The following is a 26,817-nucleotide window of genomic DNA, read 5'->3' on the forward strand; positions in this document are numbered from 1 at the left end:
ATTAGAGATCAGAAATCAAAAGAAATACCTTTCTAACAAGCTGTTGAGGAAGGAGCTTAAAATGTAGTAATTAATTAACTTTTCTCTCTTTGGCCTTCTCTGAAAATTCCCAAAATGGAATAGGCTACAGGTCTCCTTGGCTGCTAATGTGTGGCAGCCCATTGCATGATCCCCAGAAAAATGAAAAAGGAGCAAAGATTGCTTACCATCCACTTTATTTGCATTGTTACATCAGGCTGCAGCATACTGTCCCCTATTAGGAGCCTCCAAAACCCCCAGGCTGTTAAAGAAAGAAGGTGATTCCTGATGGAACCGGCTTTTATTTCATTCCCCTGCCCTCTGTACTCAATTAATTTAAGGTTTTCCATTAGCAACATTCATAAAATAGAAGCTAAATTTTGGTTATGAAAACATACATGTTCCATTGGATAGGGTCTCTCTACTTCTTTCAGAGGATGTTACTTCAATATGTTGTGGTGTACTCTATATTTTCACTTGGTAAAAGTTGTCTGATTTTACTTTCTTAAAATGGTTTTTACATTATATCTTATGTGGAGATTTTGAATTTTTGTCCACCGGGTAAATATATTTTTGTGTAAACTATTTTCTTGTATTTCCAATCACTGTCACATCAGAGTGACAGTTGAGATATATTTGTGTTACATTTATTTGGAATGATACTAATACTGTGCTGTCACTAAATGTTTCACAAACTATACTGAGGTTCTTTTGTTTCAGATTTACTTGTGCAGTTATCTTCAGGGGGATTCCTTACCTTTTTGGTAATGATGAGACCAGCAGAATTTTGTGCTTGTGTGGCTGTCTTAGCCACTGTCATCTGCTTACCGGGGCTGAGATCTTCCAACGTTCACAAATGGCAAAGAAGAAACATGCAAATATTTGAGGTTTCTACTGAAAAGCCAGAAAGCACCACAAGCTATAATGAGAACAGTAATGAGGTGAAAAGTGCCACGGAGATCAATGGAGAAACAGCAAGTTCTACTGCTTTTAGTAATATGTTAAGGCCTTCATTAGAAACATTAACTGCAGCAATAACTTCTAGCATTGCCAATATAAAAGAAACAAAACAAATCAATAAGTCAGAAAATGAAAATGTAATCACGATGACCAGCCTTGATATATTACCTACAGTTAGAACAATGGTGCCATTTCAAAAACAATTTAATACAAGTACTAAAGATGATGATTGGAATAAAACTGTACAGTCTCAGCAGAAAGACTTTTTAACAGTCTTAGCTACAAAATCCTCTTCTGGTCAAGGCATTGATGACAGCAAAGTTAACGATACTGTTTACACGACAACAACAGCAACACAACATAATCAGAAAGCTGAAGGAACAATGGAGAATAAGAAACAAGTGCCAGAGCAGGTTACAATTTCAACTGTTTTTAATGGGATCACCAAAAATGAAAGTGGTGTTGAGACAACCAGGACCACTGATTCAGGCAATGAGGTCTTTACGCTAAATAGTCACGACACTACAGCTTTGCCTCTTACAAGTAAAACAATTCTTACTGTAAATACAACACACAAGGATGCCACAGTATTGACTTCAGAAATGTTAAATTTCTCAGAATTCACAAATGCAAATGTTGGAAGTTTCAGAAATGAAGAAGTAACAACAACAACAACAATAATCAGTGAACCAGAGGGTAATTACTTCAGCTGGAATATAAACAGTCCAAGTGCTGAGAAGGAAATTAATGAAATCATGGCAACCACGGTGGGTGCGGTAACAGACAGCAAGGCACCCAATACATTTCAGGTGACTACGACATCCAGAGCTACAACATCAATTCAGGGGGCTGCAATGACGGAGTCAGTCTCATCAGCTTCTCAGGAAACAGTGTTGAAAACTACTCAGACTGTGCAAGTATCCAGCACAGAAGCTATAATTGGGACTACCAAAAATACATATAAGGGATTGAGTTCAAGGTTGCCAACAACAAGTGGAATTCCCACTGTGATATCTGCTTTGCCAACAACACATTTCCCTCAGAAACCTGTCTCAGAAGGTACAAGTATAAATAAATAATTAAAAATCTAGTGAGTGCATTATTACATGTTTCTATTATTGTGGTAAGTGACAAAAGCTAATTGGACTGTCACCTGGCATCTGTGAACCCATCACTAGTAAAACTTTAGAATTTGGTTTGACCTTTTGAGCTTTAATGATTGTTTGCTGCTTAACCTCTTCTGTCAATTCTCTAGACCAAACTTTTCATCTGCCCTGCTATTCTTCCACCATCGTCCCCCTCATTGTTCCATTCCAGTACACTTTCTTCTAACCCAGTGCAAGTGCTTCAACTCTGCCCTCTCCACTCAATATCCTAAATGGTCTTTTGTGTCACCCAGATCCTTGCGGGTGTTCCCACTCTTCACTGTGTCCCCCATTCTGTAATGTCGAATGGGGTATCTAATACCTCCAAACTGAACACTTGACTCAAAATGCAGAATACACAGGGTGGTATTCAAATAAATTGCAGAATGATGCTCTCTTATTGAATACTAAAATTAGAAGGCAAAACTGAAAAAAACAATGGTCATAGGTTTACAAACCATTATGTCTTCACCTTCACTCCCATCATAATTATCAAAACTGTATTTGTCAAGATTACCAATCTCCCTTCCCTTCTCTCACCTGATTGGTTCTGTTTCCCTCCTCCTTTCCAACCTTCTCACCAATCTTCTATTTCCAAATGCTCCTTCTTGGAGCCTTTCTTCTTTTGGTTTGTTGTTCATCCTCACTTTAACATAATTCCTCACAGCATTCCAGACTGAGTAACACTGCAAACCTGAATAACAGTTTTCATTCTCAGAAGTATATTTACAAGTATGTCGCACTAAGTAAGAAAAAGTTCTGCTTTGGAAAATGCGACCATTTTATTCAATTTGCATTATGGAAAGTCATGATACGTTAACAAAATTAGAACAATTTTACCTCCAGTAATGTTCTGAAGTAAATTACTTATTTCGAGATCTTGCATAGGAACATAGGAGGACTGCTATAACTTATGGAATTCGTAGGTGTTGAAATTACAGAACATTATCACCAAAGTGAAGGTGTTCGACAAGGTTCCTCATGGTAGACTGGTTATCAAATTTAGATTTCATGGAACACTGGGATACAGAACTGGCTCAAAGGTAGAAGACAGAGGGTGGTGGTGGAGGTGTGCTTTTCAGGCTAGAGGCTTGTGACCAGTGGAGTGCCATAAGGATCGGTGCCGGGTCCACTGCTTTTTGTCACTTATATAAATTATTTGGATGTGAACATAGGAGGTATGGTTAGTAATTTTACAGATGACAGTAAAATCAGAGATGTAGTGGTAGTGAAGAAGGTTACCTCAGAGTACAACATGATGTTGATCAGATGGGCCAGTGGGTCGAGGATTGGCAGTTGGAGTTTAATTTAGATAAATGTGTGGGGCCGCTTCTTGGAAAGGAAAGACTTGTACACTTAATGGTAAAGTCCTAGGACGTGTTGCTGAACAAAGAGAACTTGGAGTGCAGGTTCATAGCTCCTTGAAAGTGAAGTCGCAGGTAGATAGGAAAGTGAAGAAGGCAGCATTTGGTATGCTTTCCTTTATTGGTCAGTGCATTGAGTATAGGAGTTGGGAGGTCATGTTGCGGATGTACAGGACATTGGTTTGACCACCTTTGGAGTTCTGCATGCAATTCTGATCTCACTGCAATATGAAAGATGTTGCGAGACGTGAAAAAGTTCAGAAAAGATTTACAAGGATGTTAAATAAAAACTGAAACAGCTGAGGATGTTGTAAACCAGAAACAAAAACAGAAGTTGCTGAGAAAGCATAGCACGTCTGGCAGCATCTTTGAAGAGTAATCAAAGTTAGTGTTTCGGGTCTGGCACCCTTCCTCAAAACACTTCTGAGGAAGGGTCACATAAACTGAAAGGTTAACTTTAATTTCTGTTCATTACCAGCAACTTCTGTTTTAGTTTACAAGGACGTTGCCAGGGCTAGAGGGTTTGATCTAAACAGAGAGGCAGAATGGGCTGGGGCAGTTTTCCCTGGAGCTTCGGAGGCTGAGAGGTGACCTTATGGAAGCTTATAAAATCGTGAGGGGCATGGATAGGATAAATAGACAAGGTCTTTTCTCCAGGACAGGGGGAATCCGAAACTAGAGGATATTTGTTTAAGGTGAGAGGGGAAAGATATAAAAGGGACCTAAGGGCAACGTTTTCATACAGAGGATGGCGCGTATATGGAATGAGCTGCCAGAGGAAATGGTGGAGGCTGGTACGATTACAACATTTAAAAGGCATCTGGATGGGTCTATGAATAGGAAGAGTTTAGAGGGATATGGGCCAAGTGCTGGCAAATGGGACTAGATTAGGTTAGGATATCTGGTCGGCATGGACAGGTTGGACTGAAGCATCTGTTTCCACGCTGTACTATGACTGTATGACTTTCTATGGAGGTTATGCTGGAGGACTGGAGAAGTGAAAACATTACACCCTTGTTCAAAAAAGATCGGTCCTGCAATTACAGATCAATCACTTTAACTTTGAAGAAGGGAGACAGCTAGAAATAATTACTTGGGATAGAATTAGTAGTCACATGGAAAAATACAGGTTAAATTGGAAAGATCAACACAGATGTGGTGAAGGAAAAACATATCGAACTAACTTGCTGGAGTCTTTTTAAGAGGTAACAGAAGGATTGATGAGGGCAAGGCAGGTGGTGTGGTGTATATGAGCTTCTAAAGGTATTCGATACAATGTTAGACCATAGCGCCTTGAGGAAAATGATAGGGCATGAGTAAAGAGGACAATAGCAACATGGATACAAAATTGGCTGTGTGATAGGAAACAGTGTTCAATGGATATCTACATGATCATCCAATGCTCTCTTAAATACTTCAATTGAATCTGCCTTCACCATCGCTCCAGGCACTGCATTCCAACCTAGACCACTTGCTGCATGAGAAAGCTTTTTGGATATTTTTTGTGCTAGATGAATGTTTGTATTGGGGTTTCCCAGAGGTTGGTACTTGGATCCTTGCCTTTGCTGTTATAAATATTATATGGATCTTAATGTGCAGGACACAAAACTTGAAAGAATTGGCTCTAGAAATTGTGGAAGAAGGTGGCTCTAGAAATCATAGAAGCATAGGTAATCATTTTCCAATGTTGTATCAATTCAGGAGCAGTTCCTGTGGTTTAGAGGGTGGCTAATGTTGTCCCACTTTTCAATAAGGGAAGGAGAGAGAAAACAGGGAATTATAGACTGGTTAGCCTGACGACAGTGGTGGGAAAGATGCTGGAGTCAATTATAAAAAATTAAATTATGATTCATTTGGATAGCAGAATAGGTCAGAGTCAGCATGGATTTATGAAGGGCAAATCGTGCTTGACTAATCTTCTGGAATTTTTTGAGGATGTATCTATGAAGATGGACAAAGGAGAGCCAGTGGATGTAGTGTACCTGGACTTTCAGAAAGTCTTTGATAAGGTCCCACATAGGAGATTAGTGAGCGAAATTAGGGCACATGATATTAGGAGCAATATACTGACTTGGATTGAAAATTGGCTGACTGACAGGAAGCACAGAGTAGTGATAAACGGTCCCTTTCGAAATGGCAGGCTGTGACTATTGGGGTAGCACAAGGTTCGGTGCTGGGACCGCAGCTGTTTACATTAATGATATAGATGAAGGCATTAAAAATAATATTAGCAAATTTGCTGATGGCACAAAGCTGGGTGGCAGAGTGAAATGTGAGGAGGATGTTTTAAGAATACAGGGTGACTTGGACAGATGCACGGCAGATGCAGTTTAATGTGGATAAATGTGTGGTTATCCACTTTGGTAAGAACAGGAAGGCAGATTACTAGCTAGATGGAGTCAAGTTAGGTAAAGGGGATGTACAATGAGATCTACATGGTCTTGTACATCAGTCAATGAAAGCAAGCATGCAGATACAGCAGGCAGTGAAGAAAGCTAATGGCATGCTGACCTTCATAACAAGAGGAATTGTGTATAGGAGCAAAGAGGTCCTTCTGCAGATGTACAGAGCCCTGGTGAGACTGCATCTGGAGTTTGGTGTGCAGTTTTGGTCTCCTGGTTATTGAGGGAATGCAGCGTAGGTTCACGTGCTCAATTCCTGGAATGGCAGAACCATCATATAATGAAAGATTGGAGCGACTGAGTTTGTATACACTTGAGTTTAGAAGGGTGAGAGGGGATCTGATTGAGACGTATAAGATTATGAAAGGATTGGACGCTCTGGAGGCAGGAAACATGTTTCCGCTGATGGGTGAGTCCAGAACCAGAGGACACAGTTTAAAAATAAGGTGTAAGCCATTTAAAACAGAGTTGAGGAGAAACTTCTTCACCCAGAGAGTGGTGGATATGGAATGCTCTGCCCCAGAAGGCAGTGGAGGTCAAGCCTCTGGATACATTCAAGAAAGAGGTGGAAAGAGCTCTAAGAGAAAGTGGAATCAAGGATTATGGGGATAGGGCAGGAACAGGATACTGATTAAGGATGATCAGCCATGATCATAATGAATGGTGGTGCTGGCTCAAAGGGCCGAATGGCCTTCTCCTGCACCGATTGTCTATTGGCCAAGCTAAATTGTCCCATAGTGTTCAGGGATGTATAGGTTAGTTGCATTATTTAGGGGAATCGGACTGGGTGGGTTACTCTTCAGAGCGTCAATGTGGACTTGTTGGGCCAAATGGCCTGTTTCCACACTGTAGGGATAGTATGTAGCAATTCTGTGATGGCCATCTTTGTGTGCCAAATCAAGCTGTGCATAAACTCTTAATGTGCAAAATGGTATGCTCTTGATTTGCATTCCTTGGTATACCCTTTGATGAAACCATGCTGACACTTCCCAATTACATTAAGATTTTCCTAAGTATGTGGCTATCATCTCGTTAATGATTCTAATACCTACCCTGTGATATCCCTAGAGTTTCCTGTTTTCTGCTGGCCTCACTATATACTGGGTTCTACCTATCCCCACTGTTGCAAGGAATGATATCTGACCTTTTTGCTGTGGATGTACCACGTAGTTAGACCATTTCATATCACCGCAGTTCAGGCAGCCTGAACTGCTGTGCTCTTCCAGCACCACTGATCCAGAATCTGGTTTCCAGCATCTGCAGTCATTGTTTTTACCCATTTTATATCACCCATCAGTTATGGTAACTTTTATAAAGGAAAACACCTTTGACCACTGATCCATCGGGAAGCAGTCAGCATATAGTGTCCTCAAAGCCCTGTGAGAAAGAAAACAATTGATAATAAGATAATCGTGAATGAAAGTAACAATTTAGTTTTGCTTTTGTCTTCACTCTGGAGATTAAAAGAAAACATTTCAGTAATCGTTGTAAATCAGGTATGGAAGGGAAAAAGGAACTTAAGGCAATTATAATCAGAGGGGACATGATACTAAGCAAATTGATAGAACTGCAGATTCAGATGTATTTTACCCTCGGGTCTTAAAAGTTTGCTAATTAGGTAGTAGATGGATTGGTGTTAATTTTCCAAAATTCCCTTGATCTAGAAAGGTTTCTGTTAGACTGGAAAGTAGCAAATATAACCTCTTTATTCACGAAGTGAGGGAATAGAAACAGGAGACTATAGGCTTGACTTGCATCACGGGGTAGATGTTAGAATCGATCATTAACAAGATTGTAACTGGGCAGTTAAAAAAAAAACTCAAAGTAATTGGGAAGAGTCAGAATGGTTTCATCAGAGGACAGTCACAGATAATCAATTTATTGGAGTCGCTTGAATGATTAATGTGCTGTGGAAAAAGGGGAGCTGGTAGGCACACTATAATTGGATTTCAGCAAGGCACTTGATCAACCAAAGTTATTGTGGAAAATAAAAGCTCATGATGTAGGGGATAGTATATTAGCTTGGGTAGAAGATTGGCTGGCTAGGAGAAAACAGAGAGCAGACAGAAAAGAATCTTTGTCAAGTTGGAAGGATGTGACGTGTGGAGTCCCGTGGGATTCTGTGTTGAAATCTTAATGCTTTATTATTTACTTCAGTAACTTAACTGAGGGTGACAAATGTGTTGTAGCTAAATTTCCATATGACAACAAGCTAAGTAAGAAAGTATGTTGTGAAGAAGACACACGGAGGTGGCTGATAATAGATAGGTTGAGTGAGTGAATGGGCAAAAATATGGCAGTTAGAGTATATTATGGGCCAATATGAAATTTGTTACTTTGGAAGGAAGAGTAAAAAAGCAAGGTGTTATTTAAATGGAGAAGACTGTAGAGTTCAGAGGTGTAGAGAGATTTAGGAGTTTTAATGAATAAGTCACAAAAAACTAATATGTAGGAACAACAACTAAGCAAGCAGACTAATGGTTTCCTATGCTTTGTTATAAGAAGTAGTGACCATAAAAGTAAGTGTGTTATGGGAATTAGTGAGACTGCATCTTCAATAATGTGTGTATTAATATTGTTTCCTTATTTACGGAAGGATGCAAATGCATTGAAAGTGATTCAGAGGAGTTTTACCACATTGACAGCTGGAATGAGTGGGTTGTTGTATGGGGATAGGATGGACAAGGTCGGCTTGTTTGCACTGGAGTTTAGAAGAGTGGGGGATGACTTGATTAAGGGATATGAGATCCTGAATAGATTTGACAAGGTGAACATGAAAATGATGCTTTCTGTTGTGGTTCAGTCCAGGAGTAGGAACAATATTTTTAAATTGGGTGTTGCCCTTTTAGGCAGAGATGAGATTTTATTTTGTCCACTATTGCGTGATTTTGGAACTATGTGCCTCTGAAGGCAATGGAGGAGATGTCATTGAATATTTTTAAGACAGAAATGCATAGATTCTTGTTGGGCAGGTTGAGATGTGAGTCTGGAATTCAAAACACAAACAGATCAGCCATGATCTTTTGACTGTTGTAGCAAGCTTTGAGGTGGGGAAATTGCTTACTTCTGCCTATTTCACTTCCCCTCATTCCCTTTGCAGTAGATATGTTTTGCACATCTTTCATGTTTATTGGAGCATCTATACTATTGAGTCATCTCACCTTCCACAATGCATAATATATCATTACTGCTTAACAGAAGGACTGCCTGTCAATTTTAGAATGTCAAACATTGTTTTTGAACATTTTTATTACCAAAGGAGTTTCAGAGCAGAAGAAACAAATACAATGAATGAAGGGGGAAGGAAATGGCATGTTCAGTCACATTACCACAAACATCGCATAAGATAATAACCATAATGTAGTGTTGATATATAGTCATCTGCTAATGTAGGTCTCTACTGGTGAGTGTATTGTTCACTCAGGATCCTTATGAGGCAGTTGTATATTTATCTTCCTGGAATTGCCCTGTTTGTTATATACACAGTGTGATACTGTACAATCTCAAACTGTATTGATGTTAATTTTAGTTCATGTTTTGGTGTGTTGGCAAATTGCACTCCCTGTCATGTTATACGAATTGTTCTTTATATACAATAAGTTTTACATAGGAACTGTTTATTTCAGTTGGTAAAATGGCCCATGTCATTCAGATTAATAACAACTAGAAGCATTTGCTTCCTACACTAGATGGGATAGAGTTAAAAAAAAATGCCTTTTCTATTCTGCCTCTGAGAGTGGAAGACAATAGCAAACTAGTAGTGACAAAAGGTCTAGCTGATGATGAAATAATGAACCTCCTTCGGGTAGTGCAGGTGAAGGAAAAAAATGTTTCCTATTTTTATATTTCTGTTCTTCAGTGCGATCTGCATGTGGATGTGCATAAACATTGTTGTTAGTTTGTTTTATTAAAGGAAGTTGGTTTTGAATTTGCTAATGATGTATCTCCTGGTTCCTTGCTTCCATTGAGATGAACAAGGAAGCCAGTACTGTAGTTTCAATTTTCCCTACTTCAGAGCTTCACCTTTGTTCTTAGAATACTGCAGAATCATTTATTAATAATGTTTCTTACGCTCCCATTGATTGTTGCATTGCACTCAGTTGTTTTATGTTTGCAGGAGGGTGCAGTGTAGTATAACTTTTCTGCTCACACTGTTCCTTGATTTTATTCATTGTGAGCCTGGGAATTAAACTACAAGCAGAATTTACCACTGGCTGAGAGCGCGAGGAAAGGTATAAGCAGGATTTTATACAACATAGGGAATGTGGTGCCAGGTTCCTGATATTGGGATAGAAACAGGACATGTGGGCAGGGAATTTTAATGGTTTTGCGTAAAATGAATTGAGCTGGGAGCCATTACCTTGGTCATTAAGTTGATGGTGCATGGAAATTGCAGGCTTTTGCTCTTACAACTGCTTAAAGCTGGCAGTGAGTAGACGAGGCTGACGTCAAGGCTATAGGAGACTGAGATGGAGCTGTCCGTCACCACTTGAATTCTTTTGGTATAGGGGAGAGGAAGCTGAAGAACATTGCAGGAGGGTGGAGACGCACTGAGGGAAAGTCAAAAAATGAAGAGAAGTTGAGGGGTCATCGGAGGGAACTTAAGTGTGTTGAAGAGATGACTGAGAGTCATTGAGGGAAGGTTCATTGCAAATAAAAAAAGGTCAAGTGTCACTTCAAGAAAATCCAATGCAACTCTGAGGGCAACATCAAGGTGACCTCTGCCAAGACCAAGGTGAAAACTGGACAGCCATTGAGCTACAGTGTCAAGATTTTTGATGAAGGCGAAGTGCCCTTTGCAGGACACACCTCTTCCAGAGCTGGACTTCTACAGGCTAAATGGGTATTATACAGAAGGAACCTTGAGTAGAGGAGGAGAGTAGAACTGGGAGTACTACAAAAGGGTTGTCACCTGTGGTCGGGTCTGTTGCTGAAGGCAGTCAGCTGAGCTACAACTCTGGTCCAGTCCCATTTGGAACAATGCTATATCTCAGAGTTTAGCATTCCCACCTCAACCATCTCAGGTGACAATGCCAATTCTGGCTGAGGATATCCAGAGATGAGGTTACTGATATGTGTGATCTCCTTCAGGATGTGCTTCAGTCCCTGGACTGGGAGGGAACCCAATGCCAGGGGCTTTAAAAGTCACTGCAGCAGTGACCCTCAACCAGCAGCTCCTTTCAGATGTATAGAGGCTCATGTCTGGCAGCTGGACAAATGACAAATCTCCTTAAAAAAACTAGAGAGTTTGTGCACTTCAGAACAGATACTGAGAGCCAAACTAAAAGATCTGTGGGCTTCAGTGTCATTCCCTACATGTGCAGGGAATAATCAACTACAAGCATTTGACAATCAGAGCTTCTTGAGACTAACCTCGAGCATTTGTCAACACCAATATTTATCACCATTTCTGACATCGTTGTGGCATTCGTCTATGCCTGCAGAAGATGAACCCTCCATGTATATACTCAATTGTCAGAGAGCTGTCATGATTCATACTTTCTTTACAACTCTAGGTGTTGAAGTTCATTTAAGACACCTGCATGCCTGAGAAGTGGATTCTGGGTAAAAGGGGCTATAATTTCAAAACTTGACTGATGACACCATTAAGAAATTCTTGGCTTCCACCTGAGATGCATGACAATGCATCCAATGGCAGTGTAAGGACCACAATAGAGTACATGGTTGTAATGTTGAAAATGCGGTTCCACTGCACCCCTCCAAATGTCCTAAGAGTGTTTTGTTTTGCCCTGCACATTCTCTCACAGTGGAGGACTTGATGGACATAGAGGAGTAGACTCCTTATCTGATGAGAAAGATTGGGGTGATAGTGACATTGAGCAGACAGACCTGCGTATTGGGCTTCCAGCACCAGATGCCAGTGGAATGGAAAAATGTGATTCTGTCATTTCAGATAGATTCTAGCAGCTATGATGCATTTCAGAAGGCAAAACAAGTCTTGGCCTTACACTCACAGAACCTCAGCAACTCCACCTGACGGCACTTCACCAATGTCCGCCAGCCAGATACTCCATCCTTGGCAGACAAATCATGGTGCTATGAATATTCTTTGCTCAGCCATAAAAACTTACAACATACTATGCAAGTGATCATCATTCTGTTAAAGAGATGCTGACAACAATACCAGCCACTATAAATTAATAAAATGAAAACTATTTAATAGTGCAGAAGTGTGGACCAAAGTAATGTTCAGAGTCATAGAGCCTTGCAGCATGGAAACAGATCCGTCAACCCAACCAGCTCATGCTAACCCCATGTTCCCAAACTAAACCATTCCCACCTGCCTGTACTTAGCCCATATCTCTCCCAACCTTTCCTATTCATGAAATCATCCAAATATTTTTTAAATGCTGTAACTGTACCTGCATCCACCACTTTCTCTGGCAGTTCATTCCACACACGAACCACCCCCCCCCAAACCTCCGGAAAAGACCCTTGAAATTCACCGTATCTATACCCCTCATAATTTTATAAACATTATTAAGGTTAGCCCTCAACCTCCTACGCTCCCATGAAAAATGTCCCAGGCTTTCTAGTCTTTTTTTTTTATCTCAGACTTTCATTCCTGATAACATCCAGGTAAATCTTTTCTGAACCCTCTCCAGTTTAATAATATCCTTCCTATAACAGGGTGACCAGAACTGCACAAAGTACTCCAGAAGAGGCCTCACTAATCTCCCATACAATCTCAACATGACATCACAATTCTTATACTCAAAGGTCTGAGCAATGAAGGCAAGCATGCTAAATGCCTTCCTAACCACCCTGTCTACCTGTGGCACAAATTTCAAAGAATTATCTACCTGAACCCATGGGTCTCTCTGTTCAACAACACTACCTAGGGCCTAGCATTAAATGTCTATAAGTCCTGCTTTTGTTTGTATTACCAAAATGCAGTATCTCACAGTTATCCAAATTAAAGTCCATCTGCCACTCCACAGCCTACTGACCCAGTTGATCAAGATCTCTTCGTAATCTTAGATAACCTTCCTCACTGTACACTCTACCAATTTTGGTGTCATCTGCAAACCTTTTAATCATATCTTCTGTATTCTCATCCAAATCATTTAAATAAATGACAAACAAAAATGGACCAGTACCAAACCCCCTGGAATACCTCTGGTCACGGGCCTCCAGTCCGAGAAACCACCGTCTACCACCACTCTATGTCTCCTACTGTAAAGCCAATTTTGTATCCAATTGGCAAGCTTACCCTGAATCTCATGTGATCTAACGTTTCTAATTAGTATATTATGCAGAACCTTATCAAAGGCTTTGCTAAAGTCCAAGTACACAATGTTTACCGCTCTGTCCTCATGAATCATTTTGGTTACTTCATTGAAAACTTCAATCAATTTTCCCGCACAAAACCATACTGACTGTCTCTAAACAATACTTGCCTCTCCAAATGCATGTATATCCTAGCATTCAGAATCACCTATAGCAACTTACCCACCACTGATGTCAGACTCACAGGTCTGTTAGTTTCCAGGCTGCTGCTTACAACCTTTCTTAAACAATGGCACAACATTAACTGCCCTCCACTTCTCAGGTACTGTGTTTATAGATTATATAAATATTTCTGCTAGGGATCCTGCAATTTCCTCCCTAACTTCCCATTACGTCCTGGGATACACTTGATCTCGTCCTGGAGATTTATCCATCATTATATTTTCTAAGACCTCCAGCACTTCGTCTACTGTAGTGCGAACTGTTTTCAAAACAGCAATATTTATTTCCCTGAGTTCTCTAGCCTCCATTTCTTTCTGAACAGTACAAACAGATGCAAAATATTCATTTAATACCTCTCTCATTTCCTGAGGTTCAATGCAAAGTCAACCTCGTTGATCTTTAAGATTCCAACTCTATCTAGTTGCTGTCTTGCTCTTAATCTATTTGTAGAGTCTTCTTGGATTATCTTTAACCTTATCTGCCAAGGCTAACTCATATCTCCTCTTTGGCAGCATGGATGTTCAGGAAGGCAATGTTTGCCTTTGTGCACTTTTGTTTATACTTTTGCTTTTGATTTTGGATATTTTGATATGGTATGACGACAATATCCACAGCTGAGGTAGCGGTGCACTGCTGAGTGTGAGGCATGTGGCTTGAAATTACCTTGGTAATTTGTAGATGACACAAAATTAGGTGGAAAGGCAGCTCGTGAGAGTGATAAAACAGTTTGTAAGGAATTATTGGAATATTAGATTGGGCAGAAAGTTGATATATAGAGTATAATGTAGGAAAATGTGAAGTTGTTCATTTTGGAAGGGAGAACTAAAGAACTTAATATTATTTAAATGAGAAAAATTACAGAAAGCTGGAACACAAAGGGATTTGGGGGTACTTGTGGTCAAAACACATAAAACTAGCACACAGGGTGCAGCAGGTAATCAGGAAGGATAATGGAATGTTGGCCCTTATTTTCAGAGGGTTGGAGTATAAGAGTATGGAAGTCTTATTGCAACTGTGCAAGATGTTGGTGACACCACATCTGGAGTACTGTGAGCAGTGTTGATCCCCTTATTTAATGAAAGATAACATTTCATTGGAGGAAGTTTGGAGAAAGTTCACAGGATGATCCCCAATATGGAGAGAGTGCCTGAGGAGCAAAGGCTTGGATTCCACTCATTGGAATTTATAAGGATGAAATGTGACCTCATTGAAACATATAGGATACTTAAGGGTCTTGACAGGATAAATGCTGAGAGGATGTTTTCCCTCTCATGGGAGAATCTAGGACCGGGAGAATAGTCTCAGAATAAAGGGGCTGCAATTTAAGACTGTGATGATGTGGAATTTCTTCTGTCAGGTAGTTGTCAGTCTTTGGAACTCTTTGCCACTGAGAGCTATGGAGGCAGACTCCTTCTGTATATTTAAGGCAGAGCTAGATAGATTCTTGGTCAGTAGAAGATTCAGCAATTACGGAGAAAGGGCAGAAAAATTGACATGAGGAATATCAGTTTAGCCATGATCTGACTGAAAGGCAGAGCAGGCTCAAGGGGCCGAATGGCCTACTCCTGTTCCTATTTCTTTATAGCTCTTATAAATTTTATGTTGAGCTGTTTGTGTTAAACTTTCAAGTATTTTCATTACAGCAGTGAACACAATTCCCACAAAAGAAATTGCATCTGTAACTCCTACAGAAACAATGCTGCTGAGTGCTGAAGCAGTGAGTACAAACATAAACCAGGCAGTTACAGGAGACATCGGCGCAAAACAAACCACACCAAGGAAAGATAAGAAAATCTCTACAACAGCATCTGAAGTTTCAGAAAGAACACTGCTTCTGTTACTGACAACCATTGTGCCATCTGTAGAGCCCACAGCACCACCAACAAACACAGCTGGGGAACTCGAATCAGAAGGTACACATATATCTTTTGTACAGCATGTGTAATACGAACATGAGAAAGGTAGAACAAGATACTGAAAAATTGAATTAGGTGGTATTCAACCTGGTAAACAGTGTAGCTTTTGCTCTAATTATAGAATCCCTACAGTGTGGAAACAGGTCCTTTGGGCTCAACAAGTCCACATTGACCCTCCAAAGAGTAACCCACCCAGACCCATTCCCCAAATCTATTACTCTACATTTACCCCTAACTAATGCTCCTAACCTACACATCCCTGAACACTGGGCAATTTAGCTTGGCCAGTTCATCTAGCCTGCACATCTTTGGACTGGGAGGAAACCGGAGCACCAGGAGGAAACCCATGTAGACACTGGAAGAATGTGCAAACTCCACACCGACAGATACCCAGGGCTGGAATCAAACCCAGGTCCCTGGCACTGTGAGGCAGCAGTGCTAACCACTGAGCCACCATGCCACTTTTAATAAAACAAAGAAGTATGTACTTTAATAACAATTGAAACAAAGTTATTCTTTTGTTCATTGGTGTAATATTTATGACCATATAAAAAATAAATTGGGTATTGCAATTTGTTCATTGGTTCCTCAATCAAACAACATTCATGGTAGTGTACTTCAGATTCATTAATATGCTCCAAACTGCTGCATTTGCGTCTAGTAGTTGGATGTAATACAAACGCAAACTAGATTACACTAAATTATTTTGTTACTACTTGATCTCTAGCTATAAAAAACCTGGCTGAAATTCCATTATAGTTAATATGTTGATCATATGAATGCAATCCATGTAATTTATTGCTACTTAATAGTTACTATTAACTTCATAATCATTTGTATTGTTATTTTCAAACAATGTTTCTCATATTTGCAGTACTGACAAGTGCTAGTGATTTGCCACAACAGAAGTCAGTAGAACCAATTGGAAAAAAAGTATTTGCCACAACAGCGACATTAAGCACCGAAGCCAATGATACAATCCTGAAAGCATCTGCCACAAAAGCAATGGGAATGACTATGGTCAAGCCTTCTATCACACCACCTGAGTTAAGAGATAACACATGGTCATCCTTAGCAACAACTTTAGCACCATCTTTGAGTGACACAGAACCACCAATTTATACATTGGACACAACAGAGTCAGAAGGTATAATTGCTAATGTTGTTAGTTGTTGGCTTTAACTTTAGTGTGTATGCAAACTTTAACCAAAGCTTCTGCATTCTGCTCCATTTTGGAAATTCATTTCTCTTATCTCCATTCTTTCCATCAGCCATTTCAACTCCCTGCATTTCTCCACTTTGCAAACTCCATCTCTTTTCTTGTGCATCTTACTTTATAATTAATTGAATGATGAGAAACACATACAGGCACTGACAATTGATTTTCTTGCCTTACATAGCAGATGACACAAGAATTTTGCAGGAGGTGAACTTTATGGTAACAGAAGCATGAAGACTGAATGTGTATTAGTGCCTTCCCAGCTCCCACATGGAAATGTCCTTTTTACTTAGGACCTGTGAAGGTAGTTTGGGACTGGTTGGGTCAGGGCTGGATAGCTGGCAAAAAATGGAGTAGTGTGAGATAGGAACACTTTGGTACAGTTTCTCAGTTATTATGAAGAAACATGAAATCCTGGAAATATTTTTTATGCAGCACACAGAAATATCAAAAAACCCAATGTTCTGAATTACCTTGTGAAAATGGTAATATGTGATTCAGATGAACAGGACAACTTTGTAGAATGTAATAGGCAAGATAATGTGGAAAAGAGAAATGAAGAATTTTTAAATTTTGTTTTTGTCCTGATTTTTAAATTAATTTTCCCTCTAACCATCAATTATTTCATTGTGACCCCCTTGTTCTTCCTGCTCCATTTTACATTGCTCTTTCAGTCTGTCCTATCTTTAAAATGAATTTAATAAACTTCTCACTTTTTGCCATCTAATTTCTGCTTCATCTTCTTACTTTTCAATCATGGTTTTAACATTCCCAGTTCAGGGACCTGTGTGTGTTATATTTTATAATCCTCCTATCCATTCCCATTCATCAACTGTTTGTTAAAAAGAACTGTTCAAATAGTTTTTCCATGTTTTCCAAATGTTTTCATGCCCATTTATCTCTTTTGCACTTTTGCAAATTTTTCTTTTTTCTTTTAATATTTCAAATTGTTTGCCATCTTCTAATTTTTATAAGTTAATGATCTCCTTACTTTGAGAAAACTAAACAACTTTTTCACTTTGTATGTACTGCCATACTAATGTTTTGATATCCCTTCCTTGTGGCAGCAAATGACCGACCAGTCACTCCAGAGCACTAAACAGTTGACACAAGTGTTGTGTCTGCTTAGACTTTATTTCAAAGATGATTTGAATGTCTCCATGTAGTGGACTGAGTGTCGCAGCTAAGTTCCCTCACAGCCCATTATGCAGCAGCAAAACCTTGGTTGTAATAATTATCATGTCTTCCATGTGTGCCCTTATGCATGCCTCTTGAATCTGAACAATTTGGTGAGTTAAGAGCATGTGAGTCAGATAAGATTAAGACATAGACAGTAAATGAACATAGAGACAAAATTCACCACTCAATTTTCAACTTTGAACAAATAAAGAAAAAATAGGAAACTACATGCGCATTTTGTAGGCTGACTTCTTAGAAGTACCTCTTTTGTCGAGTAGGTGGGAATTCTAACTCCTAAACTTGCATTTTAGTACAACAAACAGGGTTAAGACTTGTACAATTAATGGTTAGGTCATAATCATAGTTGTTGTGGTTCTGTTCGTCGCAGACGTTTCGTCCCCTGTCTAAGTGACATCCTCAGTGCTTGGGAGCCTCCTGTGAAGTGCTTCTGTGATCTTTCCTCCGACATTTGTAGTGGTTTGAATCTGCCGCTTCCAGTTGTCAGTTCCAGCTGACTATAGTCATAGTCATAGAGATATACAGCACAGAAACAGACCCTTGCTCCAACCTGTCCACGCTGACCAGATATCCCAACCCAGTCTAGTCCCACCTGCTAGCACCTGGCCCATATCCCTCCAAACCTAGAACAGAGCGACCTAGGGGTTCGGTACATAATTCATTGAAATTTGCCTCACATATAGATAGGATAGTTAAAAAGGCACTTCACATGCTTGCCTTCATTGCTCAGTCCATTGCGTATTGGAGTTGGGAAGTCATGTTGAGGTTGTATAGGACTGTAGTGAGGCCTCTTCTGGAGTATTGTGTCCAGTATGGTCGCCCTGCTTAGGAAGGATATTATTAAGCTGAAGAAGGTTCAGAAGAGATTTACGAAGATGTTGTCAGGTATGGAAAGTTTGAGTTATAAAGAAAGGCTGGATAGGCTAGGACTTTTTTCACTGTAATGTAGGAGGTTGAGAAGTAACATTATAGGAGTTTATAAAATCATGATAAGGTTAATGGTAGAGGGATTTCAAGACTGGGTCACATATTTAAAGTGAGAGGAGGGAGATTTAAAAAAGACATGAGGGGCTAATTTTTTTACAGAGTGTGATTCATGTGTGGAATGAACTTCCTGAGGAAATGGTGGATGTGCGCATAATGTCAACATTTAAAAGATATCTGGATAAGTAAATGAATAGGAAGGATTTGGAGGGATGTGAGCCAGAAGCAAGCAGGTGGGACTAGTTTAGTTTGGGATTATTTGCGGCATGGATCGGTTGGACTGAAGGGTCTGCTCCTGTGCTGTACAACTCTATAACTTCATCTTCCAGAGGCAGAGGTGGAAAGGCAATTAAAGTGTATGCAAACCCATGATATTCACTGACATCGATTTCTGGCTGTGATGAGGGTATTGGGAAGTGGAGTTACAGTCACATTAGTTTTAGGAACATACATTTTTTTTGTGAGGCTCCTGTCTGAAACAAAAGTGTTAGGATTAGGAGAGGAACAAATGGCCAATCGAGCTTGCACCATTATTCAGTTTGATCATACAACCATCCAGGGAGGGGAGATTGTATTTTGATTCTGAAGTATGGAGGGTGCAGGTGTGTGTGACACTGGTGTACACTGACCTCTGATGGAATTCCAAACTAGCCACAGGGGTTGCCAGTGCAGAGGTCGGCTGTGGCAAAGGCTGTGCTCTGGTGTTTTTTTTTCGCAGCTCAGAAAAGAATCCTGTAAACAATCTTCACACCTCCCACTCTCTCAAACTCTTGTATGTGCCAAATAACCCACTGTCAAATTCTAACCCATGCCATTTCATTGCCCATTTCCCCAGTGCATCGACCCCAATGCCTTCCAAATCATCCATGCTAAACTGTGACTCTCTAAAGCCCCAGGTCCTGTATAGACCCTATGTTCCTCTGCTCATTTCCATTACCTTTTACAGGCCTTATGCCAGCATGAAGTGGCACATCCAAAATCCTTTGGTGTAGATTTACAACTCGTGGAGTGAGTGAAGAAATTTCCCTCATTTCAGTTATCAATGATTGACCTCTTATCCACAAACTTTGTCCTCATGTTCTAGATTCCCCAGTTAGGGAAGACTCTAAGTATCGATCTTGTCCAGCCCTTTCACAATATTGAATTGTTTAAAGAGATCACCTTATTATTCTAAACTCCAGAGAATATAGACCCAATATATCTAGCATCTTTCATTGGATACTCTTCTCATCCCACAGTCTGATGAACATGGTGCCAATCAAGCGGGCTGCTTTGTCCTGGATGATGTCAAGTTTCCTGAGTTCGAGCTGCAGTCATCCAGAAATATGTGGAGAATATTCAATCCAACTCCTGACTTGTGCCTTGCAGATGGTAGACAGACTTTCAGAGTCAGAAGATGAGTTATGTGCTGAAGGATTCCTCGCATCTGACCTACTCTTATAGCCATTGTATTTATATGGCTGATCTAGTTCAATAGCTTTGTCTATCACTGCCCTAAGCAAGGTTAACTCTCATTTCTCTCTACAGATGCTGTCAGATGTGCTGAACTTTTCCAGCAATTTCTGTTTTTGTTTCTGATTTTCAGCATCTGCAGTTCTTTTGATTTTCATTCTCTCTAATACTTGCTGCTTCTACTATTTGGCATGCAAGCAGTCCTGTTTGGTGTATCTCCTGGCATTCCCTCCTGCATTTTCCATTGATCCAACTGTTGGTTCAGTGTTGGTAACAATAGAGTGGTGGATATGTCAGGCCTTGAGGTTGCAGATTGAGATGGAATATGATTCTGCTGCTACTGATGGCTCCTTATGAATGCCCAGTTTTCAGCTGCTAGATCCATTCAAAGTCAATTCCATTGAGCTCACTTGCTCCCACTTGCTCTGTTTAATTGCCATTTTTCTTTCATTTTGCAAATCTCCCACCACCTTTAAATTTAAAGATTTCCATACAACTCTCCATGGCATCTCTCAGATGAAGGCTATCCCAAAGGTATAGCTTCCAGTTTGTCCAATATTGTTGAAAGTACCCATGAATCAAACCTGTTTCTCTTACACCGTTCTTTGAACCACACATTTAACTTTCCGATATCATTTACCAAATGCCAATTGCTTGACAGTTGATTTAACTAACAGGCCTGGCTCTGAATTGGGTGGGACTGCTTGGAGCAAGCTGCAATTTCAGGAAAAGATATTCCAGTTCCTAATAGGAGTAGGGACAAATGGAAACATTCCCATTTCTCCTTACCCACAATAAAGTCATGTAGCTTTTATCTTTCTACCTTCTCTGAATTGCTCAGATTTTGAGGCTGGGAAACCCATGGCCCAAATTCAAGCCTGTAAGTCAATTTAAATATGAGGCTGCAGCTTTATTAATAAAAAGGAATTCCTGATGAAGAGCTTATGCTCGAAACGTTGACTCCTCGGATGTTGCCTGACTGGCTGAGCTTTCCCAGCACCACAATTTTTGACTTGATCTCCAGGATCTGCAGTCCCCACTTTCTCCAAACTTTATTACAACAGACAAAGAGATAAATCATGTCCTAAAAGCAAGTTGGCTGTAAATTCCCATTCTGCTGCTTCTAAACTCAGAAGTAGATGGATCGGGGAATTGGGTTGATGTTTGATTTGAGATTTAAAATTCTTTTAACAACTCACCTCTCCCCAGCCATTCATCTTTGAGAATTAAAATTATTCTCTTTTTACCTGTTTAATTGTACTTGTACCATGTCACAGTGCAAGTTGCTGATTTTGAGCAGTTGTTGGTTTTGCTGGTTTTTAACACTGTGAAATGAATTTTGTAGATTTGTTGTTGTCTTGTATATTAAAAAGCATTCATAATAATTGCCTGATTATGGACAAAGCCATACTCAGTTTCTGAGTGTTTTTGAGACTAGAACAATGAATTGAGGGGGTACCTTTTCATTGTCTTCCATTCCTTTATTCCATTCATTAGTGTAATTGCACTTTGTTTTGTACTGCATCTTGTCAGGTTGTGAGCAATCTAGATTGATGTCTTTCATGACAGCTTTAAAAGAATTTTTAGCAGTGCTCATTGAATCATGTTTTTACCGACATTATTACAAGCCTTGGAACATAAAATTCCTTTTAAGAAATCACAAGCCTCAAACTTTCTCAAAATGAGCATAAGCATGTTTGTGTAAATATTGACTTTATGGGTGCTATTCTTCCCATTGCAGATCAATAAATGCTAGTGCAGTGTAAGGTATGTCATCAATCATTGAGAAAGATAAATGCATAGTGAATTCTAAAAGGCTTTAAGAGGGTAAATAACATCAGATATTTTTCCCCCACTACTTGGTATATCAGTGATAAAGGAGGATTGAATTAGGCCACTCATCAGAACAGCAGTGTGTGGTGAAATTGATATAATAATCTGGTCAGCAGATATATTTAATTTGGGCTTATACAATGAACATTTGAAAAGGAAGAATGTAAATGTGTATCAGAAATGAGAGAGTAATGGGATTACACAGATAATGCTCTTGTTCATTGACTCCAACACTTGGGAAAATTTGATATCATTTGTTTTGTTGGATCCAAATAAATACAGCTTGTTGATGTTATGCGAGTCTGTGGCCATGAATTCAAAGTCCAAATGTTGCATTTCAGATCTAAAGTTAATTCTTTAATGCAATTTACTTATAAACTTCAACTTTCTAAAACCTTTTCCTGTAAATAGTTACCATGCTTAGTGTTCTTTTATTTAAGTACATTTTTATATTGAATGTTGCTGGCAAGGCCACCATTATTGCCCATCCCTAAATGTTCTTTTAGCAAGTGGTTTGCTAGGTGTTTCAGAGGGCATTGCTGTGGCTACAGTGGCACATCAAGGCCAGATTTGGATGTAATCTGTGCTCATCTAAGGATCACCATCACTGAGACCAGCTTTCAGTTCCAGATTGATGAATTGAATTTAAAGTGTCGTGTTAAGATTTGACCCAGTGTCACCAGAGCATTTGCCTGGACCACCTTAGTTGTTAGTCCACTGAGATTGTCATCTCACCCTATTTTATATATCAATGTTTTGTCTCTTGGCAGAGTTAGATGATGATGATGATGATGAGGAAGACTCCGATGAAGACAGCATGGATTATGAAACGGAAGTGCCTTCGCTCCCATATGTAACACCTGGCGGGCCCATAAGAGTCAACCGAAACTTGACAAAAATGATGGAGATGTCCTATCAGCTTCCAGATTCCTTTGAGTGGAACCAGCATGATCAAGGTACTAAAAATCTGGGTAAGAATAAATAACTTCTTATTTATTTGCTATTTTTAGACAGCATTAAAATAAGGTATTAGCTCAGTACTTGGACAACAGTACTTTTTAATATGATGACAAGATATTGGGAACTTATGCATTTATGCCCTCATTTAGGATGAGATTTGACTCTCCACATGAAGGATTAGTATGAAACTTAATTTTAAATCCAAATGAATGTATGTTGTATCTGGAAACAAAAAACAACTTAGATTTATGAGAGGTAGTCCTGACATGTTCAGGTAAATATGTAAATATATGTGCACAATGAGATATTTTTCTGCATTTTGTATATTCTGCATACTTCTTGTTGACATTAATGCAGTGAAGGAAATTGCCTCATATCATTGTGGTTTAGCAACAGGAAGGAAGTGACAATATTAAATTGGATTCACACAAGGTTTGAAGTCATTTTCTTTCTTAATTTGTACAGAGTTGCATTTTTGGTGGTGCATTCTGTGGGGCATCCCATTTCTCTACTGCAATGGCTGGACCAATGTCATGGTTTAGGCGTGAGAACTTCTGCATGTATGCTTTTCAATAGCTGGGTTATTCATGTAGTGCATTAAAGTGAGAATGACCAATATTGGAATTTTCAGGTCTTGTGACTTGTGCCCCAATTATAATTAATAACTAGCTGAGATAGATATACTTGATGTAAATACTTGCATGAGTATTTTGTTATTTATGAGCCCCCCCCCCAAGCAACTTGAAGCAGTTGCATTAGGCTTTTACAGTATTTGAGATTCTGTCGACAATAACCTGAGGCGATGTGAAATCACTCCATGTCCTGTAGATCAGCCACCAGATGCACACAATAGTAATAAAAGCAAAATACTGTAGATGCTGAAAATCTGAAATAAAAATAGAAGGTGTTGGACAAGCTCAGCAGGTCAGGACGCCTTTGTGGAGAGAGAAACTTAGTTAACATTTTGTGTCTGATACAACTTTTCTTCTGAACAGTTCCTAGTTCAGTTCCCAGTGTTCCAAAGCATATGCAGGAGCAGAGTACCTTAAACATAAAAATAACTGCTCAAATTTGCTCAGAACAGTTTCGAAGAAGGGCCGTTGGACCAGAAACATTATCTCTACTTTCTCTGCACAGATGCTGATAGACCTGCTGAGTTTCTGCAGCAATTTCTGTTTTTACTGTAACAGAGAGACCTGGTTGTGAATGTGCAGTATCCATTTAAGGTGGCAAAACAGATAGAGAGAGCTGCTAATAACAGATTCTTAATAGGGGTGAAGATTACAAAAGCAGGGAGGATAAATTGAACTTATATGGGGACTGGTTAAACCTCAACTGGAGTTTTGTGCACTGTTCTGATTGCCACATTTTAGGAAGGATGTGAATGCATTGGCAAGAGTGCAGAACAGAATGGATGCAGCAATGAGAAACTTCAGTTGCAAAGATCAATTGGAAAAGTTCAGACTGGTCTCCTTCAAATGTTGAGGCTGAGGGGAGATTTGATAGAAGTCTTCAAAATCATGAGGGATCTGGACAGAGTAGATGGAGAGAAATTGTTTCAGCTTGTAAAAGGATCTCGAACCAGAGGGCGCAAATTTAAAATATTTTGCAAAAAAAAAGAAAATGTGAAGTGAGAAAACTTTTTTCACATAATGAATAGTTAGGCTTTGGAGTGCACTGCCTGGAATTGTCGGGTAGGCAGGTTCAATTGAGACTTTCAAGACAGCATTTGATTATTACTTAAATAGAAACTTTGTGCAGGGTTACTGGGAATGGCACCAAGTCACAGCGCTCAGAGAATGGTTAAATACGATGGCCTCCTTGTGCGCCGTGACAATTCTGTGATTCTATGCAGTATTATTGAGATGGCTATCCAAACACACATTTTTCAAGTCTCTCTGACCATTATAAGAAGTGCAGGCGATCTAAGACAGTTTAAAAATGATTGGTTGGTAGCAACACGACAAAGGGAGAAAGTGAGGATTGCAGATGCTGGAGATCAGGGTCGAGAATGTGGTGCTGGAAAAGCACAGCAGGTAAGGCAGCATCAGAGGAACAGGAGAATTAACGTTTCAGGCTTAAGCCTTTCATCAGGAATCATGACAGAATCATACATTTTTATCCTGTTACTAAGTTCCCTATATTTCAGACAAGGAAACTTCAGTTAACATTCCAGAAAGTGTTCACACTTGTAACTGTTACAATAATATTATTTGTTTGAATGCATTGGCCAAAGTTGACAAAAAGCCCAATGGACTCTTGTAAAGATAGTTGTTGACCAAAAGCTGATAGTGGAATCAGATATTCTCTCAAAATAAATGGCTGCCAGGATGAAGCGAGGTGGTTGTGCCCTGGAACTGCAGGTCAAAACACAATGTTGTGAATGAAGGATGATCCAACAGAATGTGGCCGTATTACATGTCCTTGATTTTACACAAAGTTGTTAATCAATCAGTAAGGAAGAATATCATAGTTTAAAAGCATATTTAGTTTGAAAATTGAAGACTCCCAAAAAGATCCTTCATGGTTGAAACTCCTTGCAATCTGATGGTGACATCTTTGTACATGACAGTAGCAACCTCCATGGAATTCCCCAAGGCCAAATGATTTTCCACATAGTCAGCTTTTCATCTTCCATCTCCTGTTTGAGCTGTTTTCATACTGGGTTGATTTATAATACCTCTAATATTTTTATACTTCAGGCTACATGCTGGATTATAAAATCAAGAACCAGCAAAAATCCTTACAGATATCGCATGAACTCCATCAGTCTTCCAGCTAGCTTTTATCAGGCTATGAGGAGAGCACCTTGTAATTGTTTAAATTTGTATAACTTTTCATTGCTGTGACAATGCTGCTTTCACTCCTCCCATCCTACTCTCAACAATTCCCAAAACTCCAGGGCAGAAGATACTTTGGAGGAGGATCATGTGAGAATGCACCATTACATACTGTTTTTCTAGGTTAGCACAAACAGTAGGAAATGCCCTCTGGGTTGATCACTTGGGTGAAAGATGAATTTGAGGCAATTATTATATCCGACATTAAATTAATCACCCTCATCATATTTGACATGTTAGCCTGCAGTATGGTTTAATACACACCGCTGAGTTTGCACTGTCAGCTTATCATTTATTGGATGGTCTGAATGTTCTTGCAGAGTGAAGTGAGTGATGAACAGGGATAATTAATCAGAGGGCCAGTTCGCTGATGCATCACATTTCTTGCTGCAGGAGTTTAGATTTTTCAATTATTTATCATGTGTGAGCATTCCTGGCAAGGCCAGCATTTGGTGCTCATGAACCTTCCTTCATTTCATTCTAGAGGAAGTGGTCCTCCTTCTATTGATGATTTCTCCAAAGGACACTGTAATTCTAATTCTATTATTTTATTAATGTAACAGTACAAATCTGCTGTTTTAAATAAATATAGTCTGCTGCAGTTATGAATTGACATTTCATGAATAAATACATACCTAGATATGACCACATCTAAATATGTATTCATCCTCATACAGCTACAACACTGGCATTTATCCAATAAAGTGTAAAATTCCCCAGGTATGTTTGGTACATAAGATATTGAACAAACCTAAATTTGCCAGTAATGAGACTGGTGGCCTACTCTTAATAATTAGTAAAACAATGGAAGATATTATTGTAGTGCTGGAAACGAAAATTTACAAACCAGAAACCAACTAAGCAGTGTTCAGTTTGAGCTTTACTAGGACTGCTTGGATCCCAACTGTGGTGCTCTAAACATGGACAAAATTACTGAATTCCAGTAGTGAAGTGAACGCAGTTGCCCTTGGCATTGAGGCAGCCGTTGACAGAGTTAGATATCAAGAAGCCCTGGTCCATGGCAATCAAGGGGAAAATGTTCAGCTGGATGGAC

At 39.5% G+C, this 26,817-nt stretch overlaps 1 protein-coding gene across 1 annotated transcript; it reads left to right on the forward strand.

Annotated features, from left to right (window-relative positions):
- The first annotated feature begins 788 nt into the window (after positions 1-788).
- Positions 789-25,705, forward strand: LOC132818186 (uncharacterized). The gene is made up of 5 exons (XM_060828965.1): positions 789-2,037; positions 15,006-15,275; positions 16,153-16,425; positions 22,734-22,919; positions 25,626-25,705. Exons 1-5 carry the CDS (start codon positions 789-791, stop codon positions 25,703-25,705), a joined length of 2,058 nt encoding a protein of 685 aa, XP_060684948.1.
- Positions 25,706-26,817: the final 1,112 nt, after the last annotated feature.

The sequence above is a fragment of the Hemiscyllium ocellatum genome, chromosome 8 (assembly GCF_020745735.1).
Source record: "Hemiscyllium ocellatum isolate sHemOce1 chromosome 8, sHemOce1.pat.X.cur, whole genome shotgun sequence".
Taxonomy (NCBI): Eukaryota; Metazoa; Chordata; class Chondrichthyes; order Orectolobiformes; family Hemiscylliidae; genus Hemiscyllium; species Hemiscyllium ocellatum.

What these genes read in the sequence shown, in the direction of transcription:
- LOC132818186 (XM_060828965.1), top strand. Translation starts at nt 789, where the DNA reads ATGAGACCAGCAGAATTTTGTGCTTGTGTGGCTGTCTTAGCCACTGTC. An exon ending in TGGGGAACTCGAATCAGAAG is followed by an intron (nt 15,276 to 16,152) that starts GTACACATATAT and finishes TCATATTTGCAG; the next exon opens with TACTGACAAGTGCTAGTGAT. An exon ending in GGACACAACAGAGTCAGAAG is followed by an intron (nt 16,426 to 22,733) that starts GTATAATTGCTA and finishes GTCTCTTGGCAG; the next exon opens with AGTTAGATGATGATGATGAT.